General features: G+C 38.5%; 1 protein-coding gene across 4 annotated transcripts in view; it reads left to right on the plus strand.

Moving 5' to 3' along the window:
* The window catches only part of LOC148364592 (membrane-associated guanylate kinase, WW and PDZ domain-containing protein 1-like), a 164,397-nt gene extending 143,387 nt beyond the window's left edge, over positions 1-21,010 (plus strand). For 3 of the 4 annotated variants that reach the window (XM_088338737.1, XM_088338738.1, XM_088338740.1), the window contains 7 exons: positions 832-1,182; positions 4,376-4,579; positions 9,185-9,278; positions 11,001-11,088; positions 11,677-11,820; positions 15,020-15,158; positions 19,220-21,010. In XM_088338737.1, coding sequence (XP_088194863.1) covers positions 832-1,182; positions 4,376-4,579; positions 9,185-9,278; positions 11,001-11,088; positions 11,677-11,820; positions 15,020-15,158; positions 19,220-20,463 — 2,264 coding nt within the window. In that variant the 3' untranslated portion in view covers positions 20,464-21,010. The remainder of the gene's footprint in view (positions 1-831; positions 1,183-4,375; positions 4,580-9,184; positions 9,279-11,000; positions 11,089-11,676; positions 11,821-15,019; positions 15,159-19,219) is intronic. The other variant, XM_088338739.1, reaches the window with a different exon arrangement.
* Positions 21,011-23,220: the final 2,210 nt, after the last annotated feature.

Consider the following 23,220-nt stretch of genomic DNA (forward strand, 5'->3'; position numbering starts at 1 on the left):
ATTGGTTTCTCTAAGATATATAAATTGTAATTTCTGCTCTTGTGACAAAAAAGCCACACTTGTATCGATTCATATATAGTGTATGTGCACGCCACTGGCAAGGCACGACGAGCACAAGTAGCTAGGGACAGTACTCTATATGCAGAAATGACATCTATTTGCACAAACGTGATGTAAACAGCATTGCTTTTAATCGTCAATAGTCATGTAAACGATTAAAAGCTATTCATATTGTCCAATCAGCGTCCAGAAAACAGAAAGCAGTTCTCCGATTGGTTTGCGTGTATCCGTGCTTGTAAAGTGATGCTGTAATTCTGCAAAGTCCGTTTTATTCCGTGGAACAAATTCACATAAAAAAGTCAAGGAGAAAGTTAAACTGTGAAATGGCGAGGGAACCTTGTATTTCTGATAAGTTTATTCTGTTTTTATACCAGAAAAATGCAAGGGAGTTTATTTGGATGCCAATTCCTTGTGTTGACTATAATTGCGCTCTCTTGTTTATTATTCTGGCATCGGTGGCGCTATCCGCCAATAATTGTTGCTGTTCTCTCATTTCCATACCGCCTATGGCCAATCTGCTCTCCTAAACCTTGAAAATGTAATAAAAAGAAATATCTTAGGGTCGGGCTTTTATACCAGGTTGGGGTCTTATCTAAGTACACTCCCTGTGCTCCTTACAAGTTCAAAATCCATTGATCTCTTCTCCCCTTATTCGAAATTTCTAATACAAACTTAAACTTAACATGTACCATCGTCCTTATCCTGATTTTCTTCATTAGCCTCTCCTCTTTCTCGTACGCTAACGTTTTCTCTTTCCTTTCCGATTCAAAGTAAAAGCGGAAGGCGATGTTCCCCCGTCGCCGGCATCTTCCCACCACAGCAGCACGCAAGCCCCCAGCCTAACAGAGGAGATCGGGAAACGAACCCCGCAAGGAAGTCAGAATTCTCTCAACACCGTCAGTTCCGGAAGCGGCTCCACTTCCGGAATCGGCAGCGGCGGAGGAGCCGGCGGGAGCGCAAACGCTGTGACGGCTTCGGCGACCGCCGCTTTGTCGCAACCACCCAACACCGCCATTAGCGCCTTGCAGCCCTACGACGTGGAGATCCGCCGCGGCGAAAACGAGGGATTCGGATTCGTCATCGTGTCCTCGGTTTCCCGTCCTGAGGCCGGCACTACGTTTGGTAAAATAACCTTTTTTTCTGTGAAATTTTGAACGCACCTTCTCTATTACTTGGGTCTTTCTGTTATCTTTATTCAAGGCTTTTGTCCTTAGAACACCAAACCTCTAAAGCGTTGTTTTCAAGCACTGAGCTTCTCAACCTTTTTCTCAAGTAACTTCTATGGAGCTTACAAACATACGAGTTATTTTGGTGGGTTTGGGCTTAATTCGTTCACTGCCATTGAGCGCTATTGACGTCAATAATTCTTTCAATGCCACTGACGGGTATGGACGGCAATTGCAGTGAATGAACAAAGATTTTTAAAAATCCTGGACATATTCATCCTGTAAGTGACAAACTTTGCAATATGCAAGACCAGCAATCTGAAGTAAAAATGGCTAATGGTAGCTGTGCTTAATTAGTTCTTGCAACCTTTTTTTAAAAGGTCATTTTATGTATTGCATTTTGGCACTCTTTGGCTTCCATACACCACTCATAGAAACTGTTAAAGGTTAAGTTCTCGGCCCATTGTTTTATGCTATTTTTATTTTAGCTAAACAATATATAAACAAAGTTTACTCTTTTGGAATAAATACTTCTGGTATGATGAATTAGTTTGATGGAACTCATCGAACTCTTTTTTTTTTTTTTTTTTTTTTTTGTGTTTCATTTAATTATATTCATTTTGTTTAATTAATTAATTTTAGTTGGATCGATTTATAAATTATTGAATGAATTTAATATATTATTTTAATTTGTGTTTGTATTTTGATTGAACTGGACATTAGGCTTACACTTGGGAAAAGGTCCAGATAATTTTACTTTTTTAACCTTAGTGTGTTACAATTTTTAATAGTAAAATAAGAGAAATAGTACAATTATTAAATTGCAGTTAATTATATGTAATGAAGTATTTTAAGTGTTTTTGTTTTGCAACTACATTTTAAACTAGTTGTTATTAGAGCAAAAATGAAAATACTATAATGAAATGATCTGAAATGAAATGATCTGCATTTCTATAGCGCTTTTCAAGTCAATGACTTCCCAAAGCGCTTTACATTGTGCTTCACATTTCCCAATAGCGGCCGTGATCTGTGCAGCCATGTAAGGCGCTAACCTGCTTATTGGGGGTATTGGGGTTTCAGTGTCTTACCCAAGGACACTTCGGCATGTAACACGGACGAGCCGGGATTCGAACTGGGATCCCTTAATCCTAAAACGATCGCTCTACCTCCTGAGCTACTGCCGCCCCAATCATTAAATTGCAGTTACATGTATGTTATTACACTTTTTAAATACATTATTTTAATTGTGTTAACTATATATTTTAACTAGTTTTCAATAGGGACATATGAGAAATCTCTCAAATCAGATTTAATTAAGCCCTTAAAGTATTTTATTTTTGTTATGTTTTACCTAGTGTTAGAGAGTAAAATTAGAAAAATACTAGTCATAAATTGTAGTTAAACATAGAATGTCATAATTGAATTAAATTTTGATTCAGGTTAACTAAATTATCTATCTGTGCTACCTCCTAGTCTGTTTTTATTGTATGTAATATTTGTTTCTTCTTACTATAATTTTACAAAAATTGCTGTCCAGTAAATATCAATGCGCTGCCACCTATTGACATAGAAGAATATTACAGCTACAATTATAATCACTGGAAGACAAAATTATGACAAAATTGAAAATTTGGATGCAGCAAACTGGTTGAGAAACACTGAGAAAAGCCCTCTCAAGGAATCCTTTCAGCTTCAGTTCAACTTGTAAACCTTTTCTCTTCTCGCTGCTGTTGTTGCTTTATTCTCACACAGCCTTCATAATTGATCACAAGTGAAGTGGGCCTTACATAAGACGCTTTTATTATTCAGCACAAGTTAAATAGCAGCCAGAGACAGAAACTACGCAGTCCGTTCAGTATGGTAAAAGGTATTTTACTGCTCTCCAGACTTGCATTTTCTCTGTGTGAGTGGAACGAAAAAGTGCTCAGCATCCCACATTCGCCTCACAAAGAATCGCTTTCTTTAAATGGGCAGTGGAAATACTTGATTCCGTTCTAAAAGACGTACAAAACACAATTGAAATGTATATGAGCAACACGGTTGTGAAACGGCCCTGACGAACTAGATTAACTTTTTTTTTAAATTTCAAGTCAGCTTGTCGACGACATTTTTTTTTTCAAGTGAGAATTTCTTTCTTAAAGTAACTTGGCTCATTCAGTGCCAAAGACAGATTTTCACGTCATATGCATATTAGGGGTTGGTCTGATACGCCTTTCAAATTGGTAGGATTTTTGAATAGAAATTAATATAACATTTTTTTTTTTAAATCAAGAGAAAATAGCATAATCAATTAAATGAATTTGAAAAATATCTCATCTCATCTCATTAGCTGTACCGCTTATCCTTATTAGGGTCGCGGGGTTTGAAAAATATATACAAGCTAAAAACATAAAATAGGAAATAAGAAATTAATTATGATTCAATGTTGTAATTCAATAAAATACAAATATAGAACAATTTAATCTTTAAGAAACAAAAAATAAATATTAAGTAAATACAATTAGAATTCAATGAATTAAAACATGTATACATTCAGAATAAAGACGTAAACAAAGAAATAATAATTAAAAAATACAAAAATAAAACAAATTAAGAATTAACTCACAAAAAAAATAAATATTAAGTTTAAAATAAACACCGTAAGTACTGGCAGGTATAATTTTCATTTGAAGTATATTATTGTTGTGTTACTATATTCTAAACTAGTTTTCAAGAGTAAAATAATAAAAACACGCATTGAACACACATATATATATATATATATATATATAATATACCGCAGCCATATCCCCCTAGTGGGAGGTGGCTAGTCATTTCTGGCTCTGATTTATAGCTCAACCAAACCAAAACGATGCCCTATATTCTAAAATACACATACAATTTCAATGCAGAGGAGGGGATTCCCAGCCCCCACGCTCAACCCAACTGAGGTGTTGGGAGTCATTAGGTGACCAAATTTTATGACCAAATCTTGGCCCATTGCCTTTCGCTTTGCTAGTTTTCTTTTGTATCTTTGCCCTTAGTCTTTGCCTGCTGGTAAATTAACGCTTACCCTTCCCACTGCTCTCTTCCTATTTTCCCACCTTTCTGTCCCTATCAAATTGCACCCGTTCTCTCCGATACTCGCATCATGTGATTGTTGAGCACAGCCGGCAATGCGTGTGTGGCCATGCCTCACAAAATAGGTCGCATCATCGAGGGAAGCCCCGCCGATCGCTGCGGGAAACTAAAGGTTGGAGATCGCATCCTGGCCGTCAATTCTTGCTCCATCACCAACAAGTCGCACTCAGACATCGTCAACCTCATCAAGGAGGCCGGGAACACGGTTACACTGCGCATCATTCCGGGAGACGGTCAGTGGATACTACTTTTACCGCAGCCCTATGAATCGAATCAAAATGTATATGTAAAGCACTGTTCAGCCAGTGAATTGCAACTCAGTTCTGCCTTTGAGAAATGTATAAAGGGATTCTCGAGTGCCCTCTTGTAGATAACACGTTGTTTATTGTTAAAATTAAGGTTCGTGGTGAAACCAGATGTCTTAATGTTAATTTGTTGTATGAAATACATTATTGTAATTTAAATGTATTTATTTTAATGCAACCTTAGCTCTTAGTGTAATTTTATTCCATGCGCCATATATATTAGAAATACTTCACAAAAGACTATATATATTTGGGGTGGGAGCCTTCTATTGCAGAAAATACGGTATATTTAAACAGACATTGGTGTTATTTAGTGACTCCCAAAGGTAAAAAAAACAAAAAAAAAAACTTCATTCATTAAAAATGAAATAAAAAAAACTATTGATTTGACATAAACACAAAATAACTATTATATTATTTATTTTACATAACATGAGCCACACCTCACGTACATGATTGTCTTGCTGCTACGGGAGGAAAACAAAATGGCGAAAGGCGGGGCAAAAAAATGAGAGGAAAAAATGTTGCGGTTTGGTCACCTTGAGTCTCCGTAGTTTGTATTCTTCCTTTGTAATGCTGCTTTTCAGTTGCACTACATAATACAGTGACCTCTAGTTACCAAATATTACACAGTGTCTTTTTAAATAGCTACAACTTTCCCGCAATCACATCTGATTGAAATTGTATGTGTATTTTAGAATATAGGGCATCGTTTTGGTTTGGGTGAGCTATAAATCAAATATTTTCTGTTAATTCAGCTATTGTCAATGCCTTCCAAACTTTTATCAATAAAAGCATGAGGATTTTATCGTTTTTTTTTTTTACCCATTAAAAGGAATGACAAAATGATAGCCTTTATATTCATATCTTATTTCACTTAATCCTAATTCATTCATTGGATAAGATTTACATTTTTTGTTACGATAGATTGATCTCGATCATTTTGGCCTGGGTCGGACATGATACCAATCTAGTGATTTGGACTTGGCCATTCTTACTCAATAGCCTTGAGGAACATACGCCATGAGATACGTTTTAATTGGCTTGTGCGCCCTCAGTACGCACTCCCTTCCCCAGGCGAGAAATATCCCAAAGAATTTGACCTGTATCGGTCTTCTTCCTGATCTAGTGAATCGGATCGAGCCATCCCCACTATCTAGCATTCTGAGAATTAGAGGTCGACCGATTATCGGCACCGATATTTGGAAATTTGTCGGATATTGGTAGCAGCATTTTTATTCATCCTAATTGGGTCAGACGAGCAGCTAAGCGCTTTGCTTTGAAGCCGAGCCATTCTCTCACTCGCTACTTTATTTGAATTCAAAAGAAATGTTCTTTGTTTGTTTTTGTAATATTCTTAAATTCTTACATCATTCCTTAAGTTTTAACAGCAAATTTATATCTGCTTCGAATATCAGTTATCGACCTCCTTTTAATACTAAAAATCGATATCATCCCTGAAATACCAATATCGGCTGATCCCTAATGAGAATCCACCTTGAGATAAATTTTATTAGCTTGTCACTGCACTTAGTGCATACTTCTATCCTGACAAATATCTTTATCATTTTGACCTGCAAATGATTTAGTGTATAAGATCTGGCCATCCCTACTCCCTCTAAATGTAAGAATCCGCCTCAAAATCAATTTATTGGCTTGTCACTGACCACCGAGCACACTCCCCTCCCCTCGCAACAAATATCCCAATCCAGACCATTTTGGCCTGGATCAGACTTGATCCAATTTAGTGAATCTGATCGGGCCACTCCTACTCTCTAGAATTGTGAGAATCCGCCTTGCGATCAATTTTAATTGGCTCGTCGGTGCCTTTTGTGCAAACTCACGGTTCCCGGTAACGAATATCCCAATTCTGACTTGATATTGATCTATTAAATCAGATTGGGCTATCTCTACTCTCTAGCATTGTGAGAATTGGCTTCGAGATCAACTTTGATTGGCTCGTTGCTGTCCTCTGTACACACTTCCTTCCCCAGGCGACGGATTTAATTTATTTTGTGTTTAGCATCCATAATTAATCGTCATGTTGATTTGATTGTCTCATTCGATGAGATGGACATGACCTTCATCGGGACGCCTTGTAAAAATTTCTGAGAAACTGACTGACTTGAAAAGTGTTGTTCTCTTCACTTTGCACTGACAGATGAGTCTGGGAATTGTTTTGTTTGTGTATTTGTGTTACACAACCTTGTCAGTCGATGCACTACAAATTGGAGCTATTTGTCAACTCCCCACTTACTTCCAGCTCATTTCTAATACTTGATGTTTTTTGAGCGATTGCTGACGAACACAGCGAGTCAAAATTGCTCTGCCAAAGAGACAGGCAAGGGATAAACACAGACACAAAAAAAAGTTTTCATGGAGAGTGACGCAGACAGAGCATTTTGTTGAATATCTCCTTCCGGGTTGTTGAGTTTGGTTAACTTTTTGACGTGAATAAATGGCAGAGCACGGAGACTCGGGTGAGATAAGCGAAACGGGTTTGTTTTTTACTGACAATGACTTACGACTCTTCAGCTCGGACCGTCCGCCGTTAAAAGCCTCTGTAGCTCAGGCGAAGCAAATCTTGGATTTTTTCTGGATGTGTCTTCCGATATCATCAAAATGTTTTATTCATGCGAACAATAATATACTTGTAAGAGCAGTCCCATCTCCTCATTTTCCTTTCCGATTTTGTTTTACAGTATTCCTTTGATTCATAAATGTACCTACATCTTATTCATCATTTACACAGCAAGAAAGCAATATGTAAAATCTTACTATTGTCTAAGAGCTTCTCTTTTTGAATAAAAGCATCCTTTGATAGGTAATCCTTCTATATGAAAATAAGTCCATTTAACAAGAGAAAAAATATCGGATGGCTTGATTTGCTGTTGGCCCGTTAATACCATCACAAATTCTATTGTGTGTGGGGCTAAAGTGAGCGCCAAATCAGAAGCCTTGGTCTCACTATCGCCCTCTGCCATGAGGCAACAGAATTGCGTGCCTTACGCTGCATCAGTAATACCTTCTCTACTAATTGTATTCATAATTTTTTATAATAAATTAGCAAATAACCCAGAAATTTTGAAGTGAAATGAGAAAGAACATTAACACAAAATATAACCATTTCTTATTTTTTCATTTTATATTTCCTCGCAAGGAATCAGTTTAATTGTGCGCATCACTGTGCAGTTTTCCTCATCCAGGATATTTTAAGGCTGCAAAACACTATCGACTTGTACAAAGACAAATAATACACGGAATTACGACTTTCTCACAAAACATTATATGTATTGATTGATTTCTTGGAGACATTTTCATTTTATTTTCGTCCCCCACGGCAAATATGCCACAGTAAATCCATACGCATACAGTTGATGATAGGGATGCACGATTAACCAAAATCTAATCGATATTGCGACGTGACATAGTGCGATTTTGTAATCGCAAGAGACTGCGTTTTTTACAGTTACCGTTTGTTATTTGAGTGATGGCGTGTTTGGCCAACCAGAATTGTCATTGTTTGGGTTTTAACAGTGTTCTTCCACAGTCTTACGAGGAAGGACGCTTCTCACACTTTTTAATTTTTCTAATATTTCAATTTCTTTCTGCTGCTGCTGCTGTTTTTTGTTTGTTTTTTTGACAAGCCTAAGGTCTACCTAAAAATGAATATATCCAAAGCAAGGAAAGCTGAGGACATGGAGTTGATGAATTTGGCTATGGAAAGATGGAAAGAATCACTCGATGAAAGGAGAGAAATGAGGGGTGAAATAACAGTCAAGCTCTGATCTCTACAGCACTGCTTTTTGGAGACATGTTTACTGAAACTTTAAATGTTAGACACGCATTAAAAAAAAAAAAAAAAAAAGATTGGATTTTCTGTGTTTTAATTTTTCCCCCTAAACATTAGAGCCGTGATTTTAACGTTTATTTTTAAGGAAAAATGAATAATTATCGTGCATCACAATTTAATGATTACAGATCTGACCATTTCTCAACTATTTAGAGACTTGTGTTCGGGGGTATAAAATGTCCCCAGGCAAGAGCATGAAAAAGATTTAGGAGAGAGCTTATTCAATTAATGTTCGAGTAGTGAGACTGCTGAACAGAAGGAGGGGTCACTAGCAAATTAATTGCATCTAACAGATGGAAAAGGCTTTGCTCAGACAAACAGACGTTTTACGAGAGAGTAGACGATTTCCCGAAAAACGCTTTTAGTAAGAAATTCACGCCGTGCTCCAAACTGAAGCTTGTATTCTTTTGCGTCAGGCATTTTGGATGTGGGAACAAAGTTCAGAAAACAGGTCGTGATGTGGGGATGAATAAGTAAAAGAAACAAGCAGAACAAAGTCTGCAGTAGTGGAGAGAATTCCGATTATACTTAAAATGATAATGATGTTTTTTTCTTCCATGTCGATGCTCAATAATGGATTACAACCAACCAAGAAATAAAGATGAACCACTGTTATCTGCAGGAATGAATTTGAAATTCTAAACTCATAGCTGACAACAAATTCTTTTTTTCACTTTCAGAGTCATCAAATGCATCTTTATTGACCAATGCCGAGAAGATTGCCACTATAACCACTACTCACACAGCACAGCAACAGGCAACACCTGAAGCCAGGTAAATGACAAGATTTGCATACATTATCATTTTTTTTTTTTTTTTTTTTTTTGTCAAGTCACATTTATTTAAAAAAACCCTAATCACAATATGTCTCAAAGGACTGCACAGGATTGCAATGACACCATCGCCTAATCTCAAACCAACATGCGGGCAAGGAAAAACTCAAAACCTTTGTGTGAGGAAAAAAAGCAACCTTGAGATCACAAGTGTTGATCATAAGCATTTATGGGATTGTTCATCTGTTTTTGTTACATTTCAACTCATTTACATTTATTTTACATCTCCTTTTTACTCAGCAGACATATACAATTTGAATCAGTTCTGAAGGAGGGTCTTTTAGTAAAATTGACTTACGACAGGAGATAGAAAACATATGGTAGTTGGCTAATATGTTCTGAAACCTTGCTACCACAGATAAAAACATTTAAATAACAAAATTGTATATACCGTATATGATCGTATGTATGGCTACAGCGAATGTACGCCAATCCCTTAAAACTGCTTTAAAATGGCCACATACTCAAAGTAAAACACCCAAATTATGGAACGTGTACGTAAACAACGATAATGTGTGGATAATAAAGATAATATACTGGTAATAACAGGTGGCACGGCGGCTGAGTGGATAGCGCGTCCGCGGCACAGTTCCTTGGTCAGGGGATCAAACCTTCCTGTGCGGAGTTTGCATGTTCGCCTCGTGCTTGCTTGTGTTTCCTCCAGGCACTCTGGTTTTCTTCCACATTCCAAAAACATTCATGTCAGGTTAATAAGCCGGTCCAAATTGTCCCTAGGTGTGAATGTGCAAGGGAGTTGTCTGTCTCTGTGTGCCCTGCGAGATTAATTCTGTTAAATCTGCGGATTAATTTTATGAATTATGTTTTTATTCAAATAATTTATTGACCCTTAATAATATTTGTGTATAAAGAGATCCCTCTGTTTTTGCATTTAATGGGGACCAGAACCACCCACAAAAAGTGAAAATCTGCGAATTAGCATTGCTGCTTCATAAAACCCCCCAAAGAGTTACCAACAGAGAGTATATGACTTTAACAAACAAACAATTATAGATCGACTAATAATAACACACAGCGCTCTCTCTTGCTCTTGCTCTCTCTTTCTCTCTCTCGCTCTCGTTTGAAATTGTATTTTCTCAAGGTGTGACATAAGCTTGTACAGTTGAATTAGTGGGTGTGTGCAACGGGGGGAGAAATTAGTTGACTAAAACTAGATAATTGTCCTGATCGTTGATTGCTTAAGGCCTTCTTCATATTTTTTGCTAATCACAAGCTCTGTTTCCATTGTTATCATGTTTTTGCTTCTCCCTTTAGTATCACTGTAAGCTTTTTGATAGTTTATGTATTTTTGCCAATGTTTTTTTATCTTACCTTACTGAATAAAAGTTTTTTGTACGACTAGAAAGCACAAACAGTCCCTTTATCTCAGGGGTTGGCCACCGATGGCCCTGGCGTTGCATGTAGCATTTTGGTGCTCCTTAGGGCTGAAAATTGACATTCTTAATGTTTTCCAATGAATAAACACACACACACACACCTATTATGTGTTGCCTTCTTTAAAAGGTTTATAAGCTTACAATAAAACTTTGGATTTTTTGGCAGCTCCAAACATGTTTTTTTTTTGGGGGGGGGCACGAAATGGTTCTTTCAACATTTCGAGTTGCCAACTACTGCCTTAACTGTACAAACTATGTTTGGGTTTCAGAACCAATACCAAACCAAAACAGGAGTCTTTTGAGTTTAAAGCCCCTCAAGCGCCTCCGCCACAGCTTCCAACTCAAGTTTCAGCACAGGTAAGAAAAAAAAAACTTCTGAATGTCCTTCTGTCTGTTCGACACCCCAATTCTAAGACCCCTTGTCAAAAATGTAGTAGCATGCTTCTGCATGTCTGCAATCATTTTGCATTGCATTGACTAATCCCTCTACTTTCGAACTCAAGGACAGACGAGGTGTATTTTTTATTTACCCCTGTCGATATTATCAGATATTTCCCCTTTTTTTCATTAAGTAAATCCTGCATGCTTTCAAAGTAACCCCTCAGTCCGCCACAGAATTAATGCGCCGCTACGTGGAGATGGCTCCAACCAGATAGCATCGATCGCTCGGCAGAGGAGATTAGTTGGAGGCTGTGAGGACCAGAAAATACGTATTTCTGCCCTTGCCGTGCACTGCGACAGCGTATCAATTATTCACAATACATTTATACGTATATACGTGACGCACGTTTATACAAGGCAGACGTGCTGATGTGGCTGGACAAAGGGTGGTCTTTCTTCTGGCTGGACCACCTCCAAGAAATAAAAATACATATATGTGAGATTTTTATCGGATTTTCCAAAAATGACCTTGGTGCAACCTCTCTTTTCTTTTGTCTCATTTAGGATTCCGAGTTTTACTCGGCGGACCTAGAGAGAGACAGCAAAGGCTTTGGCTTCAGTCTGCGAGGAGGCAGGGAATACAACATGGACCTTTACGTACTGAGGTTAGCTGAAGACGGAGCAGCCGTCCGCAACGGGAAAATGAGGGTAAGCGCTTCATACAAAGCTGAAATATTCATCTCAAATAAATTTCACTAATACTAATTGATATTCATGATATTTGCAGCAAGGGGGTAATAAAACAAAAAAGAACATTATTCACTCATTCAGTGCTGTTGACAGCAATAGTGATCAAAGCTCCATTTTAAATATATATTGAAAAGCAATAGAAATATATAATGTCATTAACAGAAAACCAAATAAATCAGAATAAAAATGAAATCAATACAATTTTTGAAGAAACTGGCTAAAAAAACACCAGCATTAGTAGGCCAGCATTGAAAAAGTTTTTAAAAACAGGAAAAAAACATTGTTTTACTTACATAACAGAACGTCAGATAAATGATTGTATCAAATTGTTAACACCATTCTTGTAACATGTTGAGTGCCATCAGCCACTGTAGTTGTCACTTGCTCCATTTAAAATATAGTAGGCTGGCGGTAAATATGTTTTGTAAAACATTTTAAAAAATGTTATACTTTTATTTACTCTAAATGCGGAACACCAGCTACATAATCATATTAAATTGCTAAATGCACCAGGCTAAAAATATGTGTATTTCTATTAATTTATTGCATTTCAATTTGATTGTGTAAAATAGCAACAAAAGAAGCTTAAAATATAGTAATATTAATATAGAATATTCGTTTCTCTTATTTTTTTCAGCAAAATGAAAAAATTAAATATTACTGAGTTTGGCTGTGGTTTATTTAGGTATTGATTACAAAGTTAAAAAAAAATGTAAAGTAAAAAAAATAAATGAAAATTTGAAAAAATAGCTGGTGCAAAACATACTGGCACTAACATATTTTACCGATATTCCTAACAAAACCGTATATCATCGGCCTCTGTTTATGACCAGGACAGCTTTTCTGAATCTCCGTTAAAAGGTTCGCTTTCTTCACTTTGAGATCATCGACAAGCGTCGACAATCCATTCTTTTCATTGTAATCGGCTGTAAATTCCTGCACAGCCGTAGTCCTGGTCCAGGTTGATAAATGACACCGTTTCATGTAACAAAAGCACCAAGACGATAACATTAACTTTCAAATTGCTAGATACGCTACGGCGTTAGCATTTCTGAGTGTTTCCACAAACAATGAATTGCTTGCACGTGGCCTCTTCTGCTTCTGGGAAGCTTGTGGCGAACACATGAGAAGGCATAAAAGTCACAGGAGATGGCATACATGTGGCATTTAGTAGGAAATATGAACAATCTCTCAAAAACATGGGATTTCACCCAAAAATGTTTTAAGGCTTGACTCGGCCATGGCTCAAACCCTCGAGCTTCCAGTCTTCGTCATAGGACCACTGAGCTAGTATCCGTCCGCTGCTTTACATGAGGAACAGGGCGCACCGCATCATAGGGGGCACCGCACAATTTGAAGAAAATCAGAGACTTATGTGCGCCTTTATGGTAGTGAAAATACGCTACTTTAAAATGCCGGCCACTCTGCTCCTCGGTGGCTTTGCTTTGGTTTCGCATTTTTTCTTCCTTTGTGGTTTACGGAAGCTTGTATGGCGTTGTCCTGTGAAGCGTCACTGCCCCCTATGGAGCAGGTGCATGTCACACCTGAACAGGGCACCATAGTGCGTGCTTTAGTGCAAGGATTTCGTATCAATTGTGGACATTTATTATGTGTCATGCAAAGAAATTAATTTTGTGTTTCCCATTGTTAAATGGAATGGGGAGAACTTCATGCAACTGAAAATGTAAGTTACATGTTATTATCATTTTACCCAACCACTTTTATGGTGACAGAATTGTCTCAATAACAAATGTCTGAGCAATTTATTCAAGCTCTATAAAGCATGCACACACAAGATTAAAAATTGCATACGTGCATTGCAAATCTATTTGTGGCTCTGCAGAATACATGATTCTCACAGTCTTTCTTCTTTTAATGGTACTGGAGAAATTGGAGAATTGTCTTTGAAAGTTTGAATTTAGTCACGAAAAAGGCCCACTAACTTTAATTATTGAATATGTATTCTCATTTTTTACTACATTTGTAACTTGTTTTCATAGTAAAATAACACAATAAAGCTTAACATTAGCTAATTAGTATTATCGTTGTTATTTTTGAAAATGTATTTTACTACATTCCTATTTTTCTTGGAAATAAAGGAAATAGCCAACTGTGTTGTATGGTGCAGAAACTTGGAGCCTGAACGCGGATTTGAGAAGGAAATTAAATTTTTTTGAGATGAAGTGTTTTAGGAGGATGTTAGGAGTGACAAGATTGGATAGATTGAAAAAAATTTGAGAGACAGAACTTGAGTAGTAGTAAAATTGAGCAAGCGTGTGGATAAGAGAGTACTCAGTTGGTTTGGACACATAGAGAGGATGGATGAGGACCGAATGTTGAAGAGGATCTACAGAGCAGAAGTAAATGGAAGGAGACCAATAGGAAGGCCACGATTGACGTGGATGGATGGTGTTATGAGTGCACTGCAGGAAAGAGGTCTAAATGTAATGGAAGTTAGAGCGCTTGTTGCTGAGAGGAATGAGTGAAGAGGTGTTGTGAAAGGATAGTGGGATGTTTGGACGCATTCTAAGGGATGGACAGGGCACCTGTATGATGTGGCAGGGGTAAACCAGTAAAAGCTGTCGGGCCCTGCTGTTGAGCAGAACAGTGTGTTGTGTCACCCGGACCGGAGTGACATGGCCGTTTTCTTGCGTCCCGTTTCATCTGGAGGGACGAAAGCATGACCAACTTGGGTGCCGAGGTGCTTAACTTGTTTGGGTGTTAGGGCATTTGTCCAAAAGCATTGGTCCACAAAAATTGTGTGTTTTTTGCTACTTTTTCCTTTTTTCTTTTCTTTCTTTTTGTGTATGTGTTTGTCTTGCTGTTGGTCACCCCTCTCAAGGGATATGACCAGGGTAGATAGATAGTTAGACCTATTTTACTACATCTCCCACTTGTTTTTTTGTTGTGGTTGTTGTTGTTAAAAATAAGAAAATGAAGCCTAAAATTAGCTGGGGTGTTATCATAAAATAGTATTTACTTTTTTTAACTATATTTCCAACTTGTTTTATTCAGTAAAAAAAGGTAATAAACCTAGAAAATTAGCTGAATAATATTACTAATATTTCTCACCTTTATCTTAATCCGTCACCTTTAACCCTTGACCGTGTTTTCCGTAATTCAGATTTTTTTTTCCTCTTTTGATCGTGGCCAATAGGTCGGAGACGAAATTTTAGAAATCAACGGCGAGAGCACCAAGGGCATGAAGCATTCTCGAGCCATCGAGCTAATCAAGAGCGGTGGGCGACGGGTGCATCTCGTGCTCAAGCGGGGAGACGGCTCCGTGCCCGAATATGGTGGGTCAATCTACGAAAACATTCCATTCTCCCCCATCTTCACACCCTGAAACCAAGGGGAGCAAAAAAAGAAACCCTCCGCTCGGGACCTTCGCCTGCCTCACAGTGTCTTTTTTGTGTGTTTTTCTTCCCTGGTGGAGGTCACGCTTCACACTTTTTGGGATTAATTTTTTCTCACCCACTTTTCATGTCATCCCCACTTTCACTTTTCACCTCCGAACATTTTTTTCGGGACTATTGGTGGCGGGGAAAAAAACTGTTTACAAGGTTTGAATGAGCATTAAAGTCATGATTTTTTTGTTTGTGTGTGTGAGAGACGCCTCCAATAAAACTTGACCATCCCATCGTTAAATGGGAGTTACTTTCAAACACCGCTCATATTTATGATATTTATTGAAGGTGAATGTAAGCTACTGAAATGAGGATTCCGAGCGGGAGGCAAAAACACAGATTTCATCGTTTAAATTTGTTCTTTCCGTGACCCCATTGAAAGCTGTTACTCCGCCCATCCACGTTCCAAAAACAGAGTTTTTGTACAGAGATGAAGAAATAGAAGCATTTTTACGCTATTTTTGTTCCGTCTACGGAGCCACCAAGCATATTACGGATAAAAGTCTATTTCTGCATGATGCTGTCAACAGTGTAAATTGTTTTTTTTTTCCTTCTGTCTATTTTCCATAATATTTATGGGAGTATTTTTTGGGGGGAAGCAGTCTGGACTGATAGTCACGTTTAATGTACAGTGTTTTGTTGGTTTTGTGCTGCTTTGCGCTACAAATGTGCACAACCAAGGCATCATGTGACTTTGTATTTTATTTTATTTTGTAATTTTTTCATCAACACAATATTGGACAGCCTCGTTTACTTTTGTTTTGACTCCTGTCTGTCGATACGTTTACATGCATGCAATAATCCGATTGGAAATGGAATATTGGGTTTGTCAAGCGATCCGGATGAATAGTTTACAAGCCTCGTGATAAGTTTAGAGTTTGGTAGATACTTAAAATTAGGTTAAAATATACCGGGGAAACCTGGACAAACAAAGCACAGGGGACTGTCTCAAGCCAGTTGACAAGTTGACAAATGTGCAAGTCTGCTTCTGACAGCATGTGTTAGCGTTTCACTCTAAAATCTGGCCCAAGGGATTTACGTAAACGCGCTAGGTTGAAAAAAACGGAAGCTCCGAGAAGCGTTGGTCCTTCTTAGCACTCCAACAGAACTGAAAACAAATTAGTAAGATACTTTACACTTTCCCACCATATAAAGTGAAGATATATTTGCTATGGGCTTCGCCCAGTGGTGAGGAAGAGGTCTATTCTAATTTGAGACTGCTTTGGTAAATAAAAGTGATCTGATCAGGAGTTGGTTGTCTGGTTAGTATACTTAAAATTCAATCATTAGGCACAATTCTGATGACAAATGTTTTGAAACCATTCATCATGAACAGACCGGACCTAAAACGTTACTTAAAGTTCTGTCTTTTTCGTGTCCACTTGAATACAGTGGACGGAGAAAGAACAGGGGGCAGTAGGCGATTGAAATGTTGCAATATTCTCCACAGTACAAATATCCTTTATATTTTGATTTTTAAAAATAGCTTTTATAAGGGATTTAGTTTTTTTTAATCTTATTTTTTTGCGGATCCAACCTTTTTTTTTTTTTTTTTTTCCCCTTCAATTATTGCTCTTTAAAATTTGGGGTTGCCGACCCCTGGACTTGCCCAACCACTTCAATTGGATTACCCATAGTGGGACCTTAAATACGATTATTGTGCGTAATTACATATCTTTACATAATCTGAATACTGACAATATCCCTTTTCCGGTTGGATTATTGACTTCACGTAAACGTACCCAGTTGATGTAAAAAACGCCTTGGAGTGTGTCTTTTTTGCCAACTGCTGTCTGCTGCTCGTATGTCCAAACGTGGCTTTGTGTGTGTGTTTTTGTGTGCAAGTGTTTCCTCTGTAAATGCCTTTTTTTTTCACCAAAGGGTTTGGGCAACTTCCTGGACTGTCTCTTTCATCTTAATGACTCTGTGGTCAAATAAACGTTTTTTTTCTCTTCCATTGAAAATCAACGCGGTGCAAAATCTTCCTTTCTGGTGTGATCTAAACGGGTTTCTCTTTCTCGTTTGTGTTTTGTGGTTTTGCGCTGGGCTGTTGTCTTCTTCAGGGGTGGCGGCTCCCCATCTCACTGCATGTTTGAGAAATGAGAAGACGGGGGAGGCCTCGGCCCTCCCAAATCCAAACACGGTTTGTAACTTTCTTCCGCTTTGTGTTGCTGTCGCCGCCTGTGCTCGCCAGCTCCATCCTGCACACGACAGCTTTCCACATTTGCGCATTGATGCACCAAAAAAGTCCTTTACCACAAGAATCGAGGAAGGTTTTTCTCAAGACATTAAATCACCACAGTAGCTAGATATGTTAAAGCGGGGGGGTTGGATCGATTCTTGTTACACTTGCAGATTATTTTGCATCTTTTAAATAGTATTTTTCTTGTATGACTATATTTTTTAATCTTTATCGAGTCCAACAAAATAATGCTCAAAAATAATAATAATCTTTAGCCCACATTTTGATCATCATCTCTTATTGTACTGTATTGTTTACCTGTTTTTTCTAATAATAATTTTTGTATGTATGAATGAAATGTTGCATTATTTAATTTTAAAATTGTCCTACTTGTAATATATATACATATATATATATATATATAAGCTAGTAAAGAGAAAATTAAGTCTAAACTTTGCTTTAAAGTATTACTCTTATTAAATAAAATATATTTCAGATTATTCCACATTTTACTTGTTTTTCGAGTAGAATATAAAAAAGCCTAAAACGTATTATTACACTGCGATTGGCTGGCAACCAGTTCAGGGTGTCCCCTGCCCACTGCCCGGAGATGGCTGGGATGGGCTCCAGCCCCCCCGCGACCCTAATGAGGATAAGCGGTACGGCTGATGAGATGAGATGAGACGTATTATTACATATTTTTTTAATTCACAAATTTGACTTTTTTGTTTTCAACAAAAAATAATTATGCCTTAAATTATTTATCTATTATTATTGTTTCAACATACATTAAAAGCTTTTTACTTTTACTGAAAATAATCCTGATACTTAAGAAACATATTTAAATTGAGCAGAATGGTCTGCCTGTGAAACAGGATAATTTGACTTGAAAATATAATTAGTTTTCTCCAAATATTAAATTGACTTTTTGCAGTATACTTTACTGAATTCAAGTTAAAAATATTTAATTTGACCTTAAAGCACGATTTAGACGGTTTTCAGAGTATTTACATTACCTAACAAAACGTTATATCGCCAATGATCGAGTCATAAGCGGTTATGATTCAGTAAACTTGCATCAGCAACTTCCAATGCCAAGAACGAGCTTCATCCACGCTAAAACCTAAGTTGGCTTTCCTCTAAGTTGAAATGAAATCAAGTTGTTCTTCTTAATGATGTATTTTGGGCTGGATTCAATTTGACTCCAATGTGTAATCCGATACAGACTTGATTTCCGATTATTGCGTCCAAAAGTGAGTCCAAACTTTAGTTAGTTTAGTTATAATTTCCCTTTAACAAACACCATGCAATTATGTTATCAACAAAGACGTTGTTTGATGGTAACTTTTTTCACTTGCGTTAATCGAAAGTTAAAATACTCGACAGATGTTTGTACAGTGACCTCCAGTGGACAAGAAGGCAATATGGTGATCACATTGTCGGGCTGCCAAATTCAAAATGTTTTAACCATTACATTGCAACATGCCTCGCCTCTGCATTCTCAGAACACAGCTAACTTAGATTAGCGTCCTCACATAGTGCATGACAGAGCATGGCTAACAGTTAAAGTCTTGCCGAGTCATCAATAAGCAGAAAACTTGCACCAATGTCCCTCAGAAGCAAGACCGATTCAAGGTTTGTGGTTGCTAATGCCGGCTTCGCTCCTTCCTGCACTCGAATGGCTTTCATTTCGCATGGTCCTCATCTTTGGACACACCGCTAGCTCATTTGCTTCTGGCCCAGGTCTGAATGTGGCACTATTTTTCAGACGGCAACCGTAACGACGGCAGCTCAGCCTCAGGGTTACAAAACGCTGCGGAAGTGAGCTCCGTCCCTTTCCGCGAGCCCTCAGAACAAAGCTACGACCCGGGACCTCAGATCTCATCCCGGACCAGGAAAGAGACCACGGCCCCCCGTCAGTCTTCGGGTACCAGGAAGCACCAGTCACGTCACCGCCACCGCTCGCCTCATAAAAAAACTGGCACAGGCAAAACCAAAAGGAGAAAATCGCCCGGCAAGCTAAACCTGTTGAAGAAAAAAAAGGACGAAAAGGAGAAATCGGGTCACCGTTCGGGCGGGCATCGCCATCGCTCTCCGGACAGGGGTTATAAACGCTCCCGTAGCGCCGACAATGCCTTGGATGGCCGCCAGGGAGGACGGCGCCACGGTAGGTCCCCTGAAAGACGTCGCCGCTCGCCAGACAGGGGTTATAAACGCTCGCCTTACCGATCGCCTAATCGCTCTCGCCAACGATCTCCTGAAAGACGGCGCCGCTCCCCTGACCGCTCCCGTCGCTCCCCTGACCGCTACCGCCGCTCGCCTGACCGCTACCGCCGCTCACCCGACCGCTATCGTCGCTCCCCAGACCGCTATCGTCGCTCCCCAGACCGCTATCGCTCATACGGTTCCCCACAAAGGCAACGCGGCAATGAAAAGCCCGCCACCACTGCAGAGGCGGTATTGAAGGAACCCTTGAGGTCTCCTGAACCCAGCCTCGATTTTGACGACACCGTCCTACGCGAAGCCCCTGCTTTGGTCCGCCTCAACCGGGAAGCTGGGGCGGATCGTCCCCTGGTCAACGACAGCCTCCTTAGTAAAGCCTCCACCATGGAAAGGGCCTTCGCCGGGGACAGCCTACTTAGGGACATTTCCAGAAACCAAAGGAACGCCTCCCTACCACGTGTACGTACCCCTGATTCTGACTCCGCTTACCGGAGGTACAACTCTCTCCTGAGGGGGCGATCGCCACAAAGAACGGACCGGAACAACTACCCTAGCAGGGACTCCACACCAGAACCATACCGAACCCGCAGCCTAGGCCGAGATATCTCTCCCATCAGGAGTCCCAAAAGGGATGATTCCGAGGACGAAGAGGATGATGACAACTTTGTGGCAGAGAGGGTGCGAGAGTACTACAGCACGCTCAAAAGTGACAACGCTCGTGTCATCAGACCGGTGCTGCCGGAACCCAAGAAGACCTACAAGGACAACCCCAGAGACCTGAGCATCTGATTGGACGGTGACTCTTGTGACAACCACATTTGCACGTAGATTCCATCAATCGATGTGACAACGTTCCGTTACAGGCAAGATGGTCTCTCCTTGATTTTTAAAAATCGAATTTCCATTCCCCTCCCCAGATTTTTCCATAAAATATAAAAACCACAAAAATGAAGATGTGCCTAACAGTTCCATTTATGAGTATTTGTTTCATTTGATACTTGGCAGGCATTTTGTGCTGCACATGATACAGAGGGGGGTTGTGTCTGTAGTTTTTTTCACAAGGTGTGCATGTCTTTACTGGTCTCTGTCTTTTTTTCTCGCTATCTTGCACTTTCTTTCAAATGTCCTACCCTCCCCCACCTTCGCTCCCCAAGCCGCTGTTTTATAGACATTTGACCAGACTATAGCACAAGCCTGCGTTTGTTTGTATATTTTTTGGACTGTTTGCAGTACGTGTACATTCAGAGCGGAATCATTTTAAACCAACGGAGGGTGAATCGAAAGTGAAAGTATAACAACGGTGATGTTCAAATAAAATAATATATTCAACAACGTTGATTTTTCTATTGTTCTTTCGTGGGTCGCGAATCCTACATAAAGCCTTCGTAGCTAGTGTCTGACTCTTCAAAACGACGATTGAGGAAAAGGTTCTATTTTTACTTCACAAGGAATCTATTTTTGAGCAAGCTGCAAATAAGAAATCGGCTTCTTTTTTTAGATCTAGCATTTTATGGTAGTCCCTTCATTTTCACAGTTAAACCAATTGTTACATAGAAATATATTTACCGTATATACAGTAAGCCTACTTTGCATATAAGCCAACCCCCTAAATTTGCTTTGAAATAACAGCATACCCAAAATCAATATTTACCAAAATAATAGTAAAACCCCCAAAAAGATAATAATTGTAATGAGTAGATGACAAAGATTAATACAGCAGTAATAAAGATAATAATAAAAAAAACCAATTTTAAACTATTTAAAATACCTTTTTGCATAACTTAGATGGCAGACACACGTACTATTGTATTTCGCAATATTTTATTTATTAGGTTAAATTTTTGTTTTCACTTTTCCTTATCACTAACTTTTTAGAGCCCCATTATCATTTAAAAAGCAACAAAACACACTAGGCTACAATAAAATTAGAGGTGGTCCAATTCAAACACTGTTGGGAGTCTTCGATTGACCTAACAAAATGAAGGGATCAGGCGAGGGGGAGCACGAAGACACAGCACGGCCGTAGGCCTTTTGGTGGCCTGACTTACGTGATCATTTTGTGCCCCCTGATTTCAGTATCGTATTTTATAGTTCTAAATTTGGCCTGTATGAAAACATTTCGATTATATAAATACATGTGTGTACTAAAGCCTAACACAAGCAACCTGTTAACTTGGCAATACTGTGCACTCGCAGTTTGTGAATTTCCCTTCGGGGATGAACAAAGTATCTATCTATCTATCTATCTATCTATCTATCTATCTTTCCCTCATCAGATATGAAAATGCCGCAAAGGACTTTGGGACTTGTAGTACAGCGAAAAATGATTCACACTTATTTGCAAAAAAGCCTCATGTGTATTGGTTGATATATCTGGCATATTTTCATTTTTGGACATTTCTCCAGGTGGTTTGAGTGTATTAGCGCTCTTAAAGTAAAAAAAAAAAGCAGAACTAATTATTGGAAAAAAATCTGCGATTCACCGAGGCAAGAAAGTCGAACCGCGATACAGCGAGGGAACACTTTTTAGCTAACTTCTCTCCAGATGGGTGAGAAAATACCATGCGTCAACATTACACATGAACTTGTAAGGCTTTGACTTTCGTATTTGATCGCACAAGACAAACGAACAAAGATGACGACAACGATTTCTCGGTGTGTTTGTCCAAGGCGGTCTTTGAAGCCAAAAAGCTTCCATATTCGATCCAACATCAAAGATCACGTGTGAGCAATCTGCTTCGCTCCGGAGACTCTTCGATCTTTCTCATCGAAATTTTGTTTGCATTGTCAACATCGGACCTGGTCATTATATAGAAAACTTTTTGGTGTAAACTGAGGAATTGTAGTTTTTGGCAGTCTTTCAACAGTCTTTGTCCTAAAGCAGAACTTTCTCATGCTGATAGAGCAAATTGGAAAAATGTTTTTTTATGATTTAGCAAACAATCATTTACATATTTGTTAGCTAAAATGGCGACGGCAATCGATTATGAGATATTACCACCAAGGTTTTGCGAGACAAAAGCAAAAACTCACCTAAGCTGCAAAATATCCACACTAATGCTAGTTAGCAAGTTTAGCGTGATGACGTTTTTTAATAAAAGAATTGGCTGTATTAAATATTTGAGTTGAGGCAGAACCTTATTATGCCAATGATATGCTAACTATTAGCGCCGAATCGAACAATGAATTCAAGTTTTCAGGAAGTCAATCAAACAACAAACTTGTTAGTGAATTTAGCGTTGAATAAAGATGATGGGATTGTATCAATAAAGTTTTGGAACAGATGGAAGGTAAAAACTTACATTAGGTGTCAACAGTTCACAACTAAGCTAGTTAGCAAGTTAGCTTTATGAAATCTTTTCTATAAAAGAATTGGCAGTATGAAAAATTTGTGTTGAGGCAGAACTTTATCATAGCAACAACCTGCTAACTTTAAGCACTGAATCAAAAAATGAATTGAAGTATTCACAATGTCAATCAAACAAGTTGGCTAAACTGGCATTGACTAAAGATTATCAGATCATATCAAACAACTGATGAAAAGCA

The sequence above is a fragment of the Urocampus carinirostris genome, chromosome 6 (genome assembly GCF_059441175.1).
Source record: "Urocampus carinirostris isolate Australia breed hairy pipefish chromosome 6, RoL_Ucar_1.0, whole genome shotgun sequence".
In the NCBI taxonomy this organism is placed as follows: Eukaryota; Metazoa; Chordata; class Actinopteri; order Syngnathiformes; family Syngnathidae; genus Urocampus; species Urocampus carinirostris.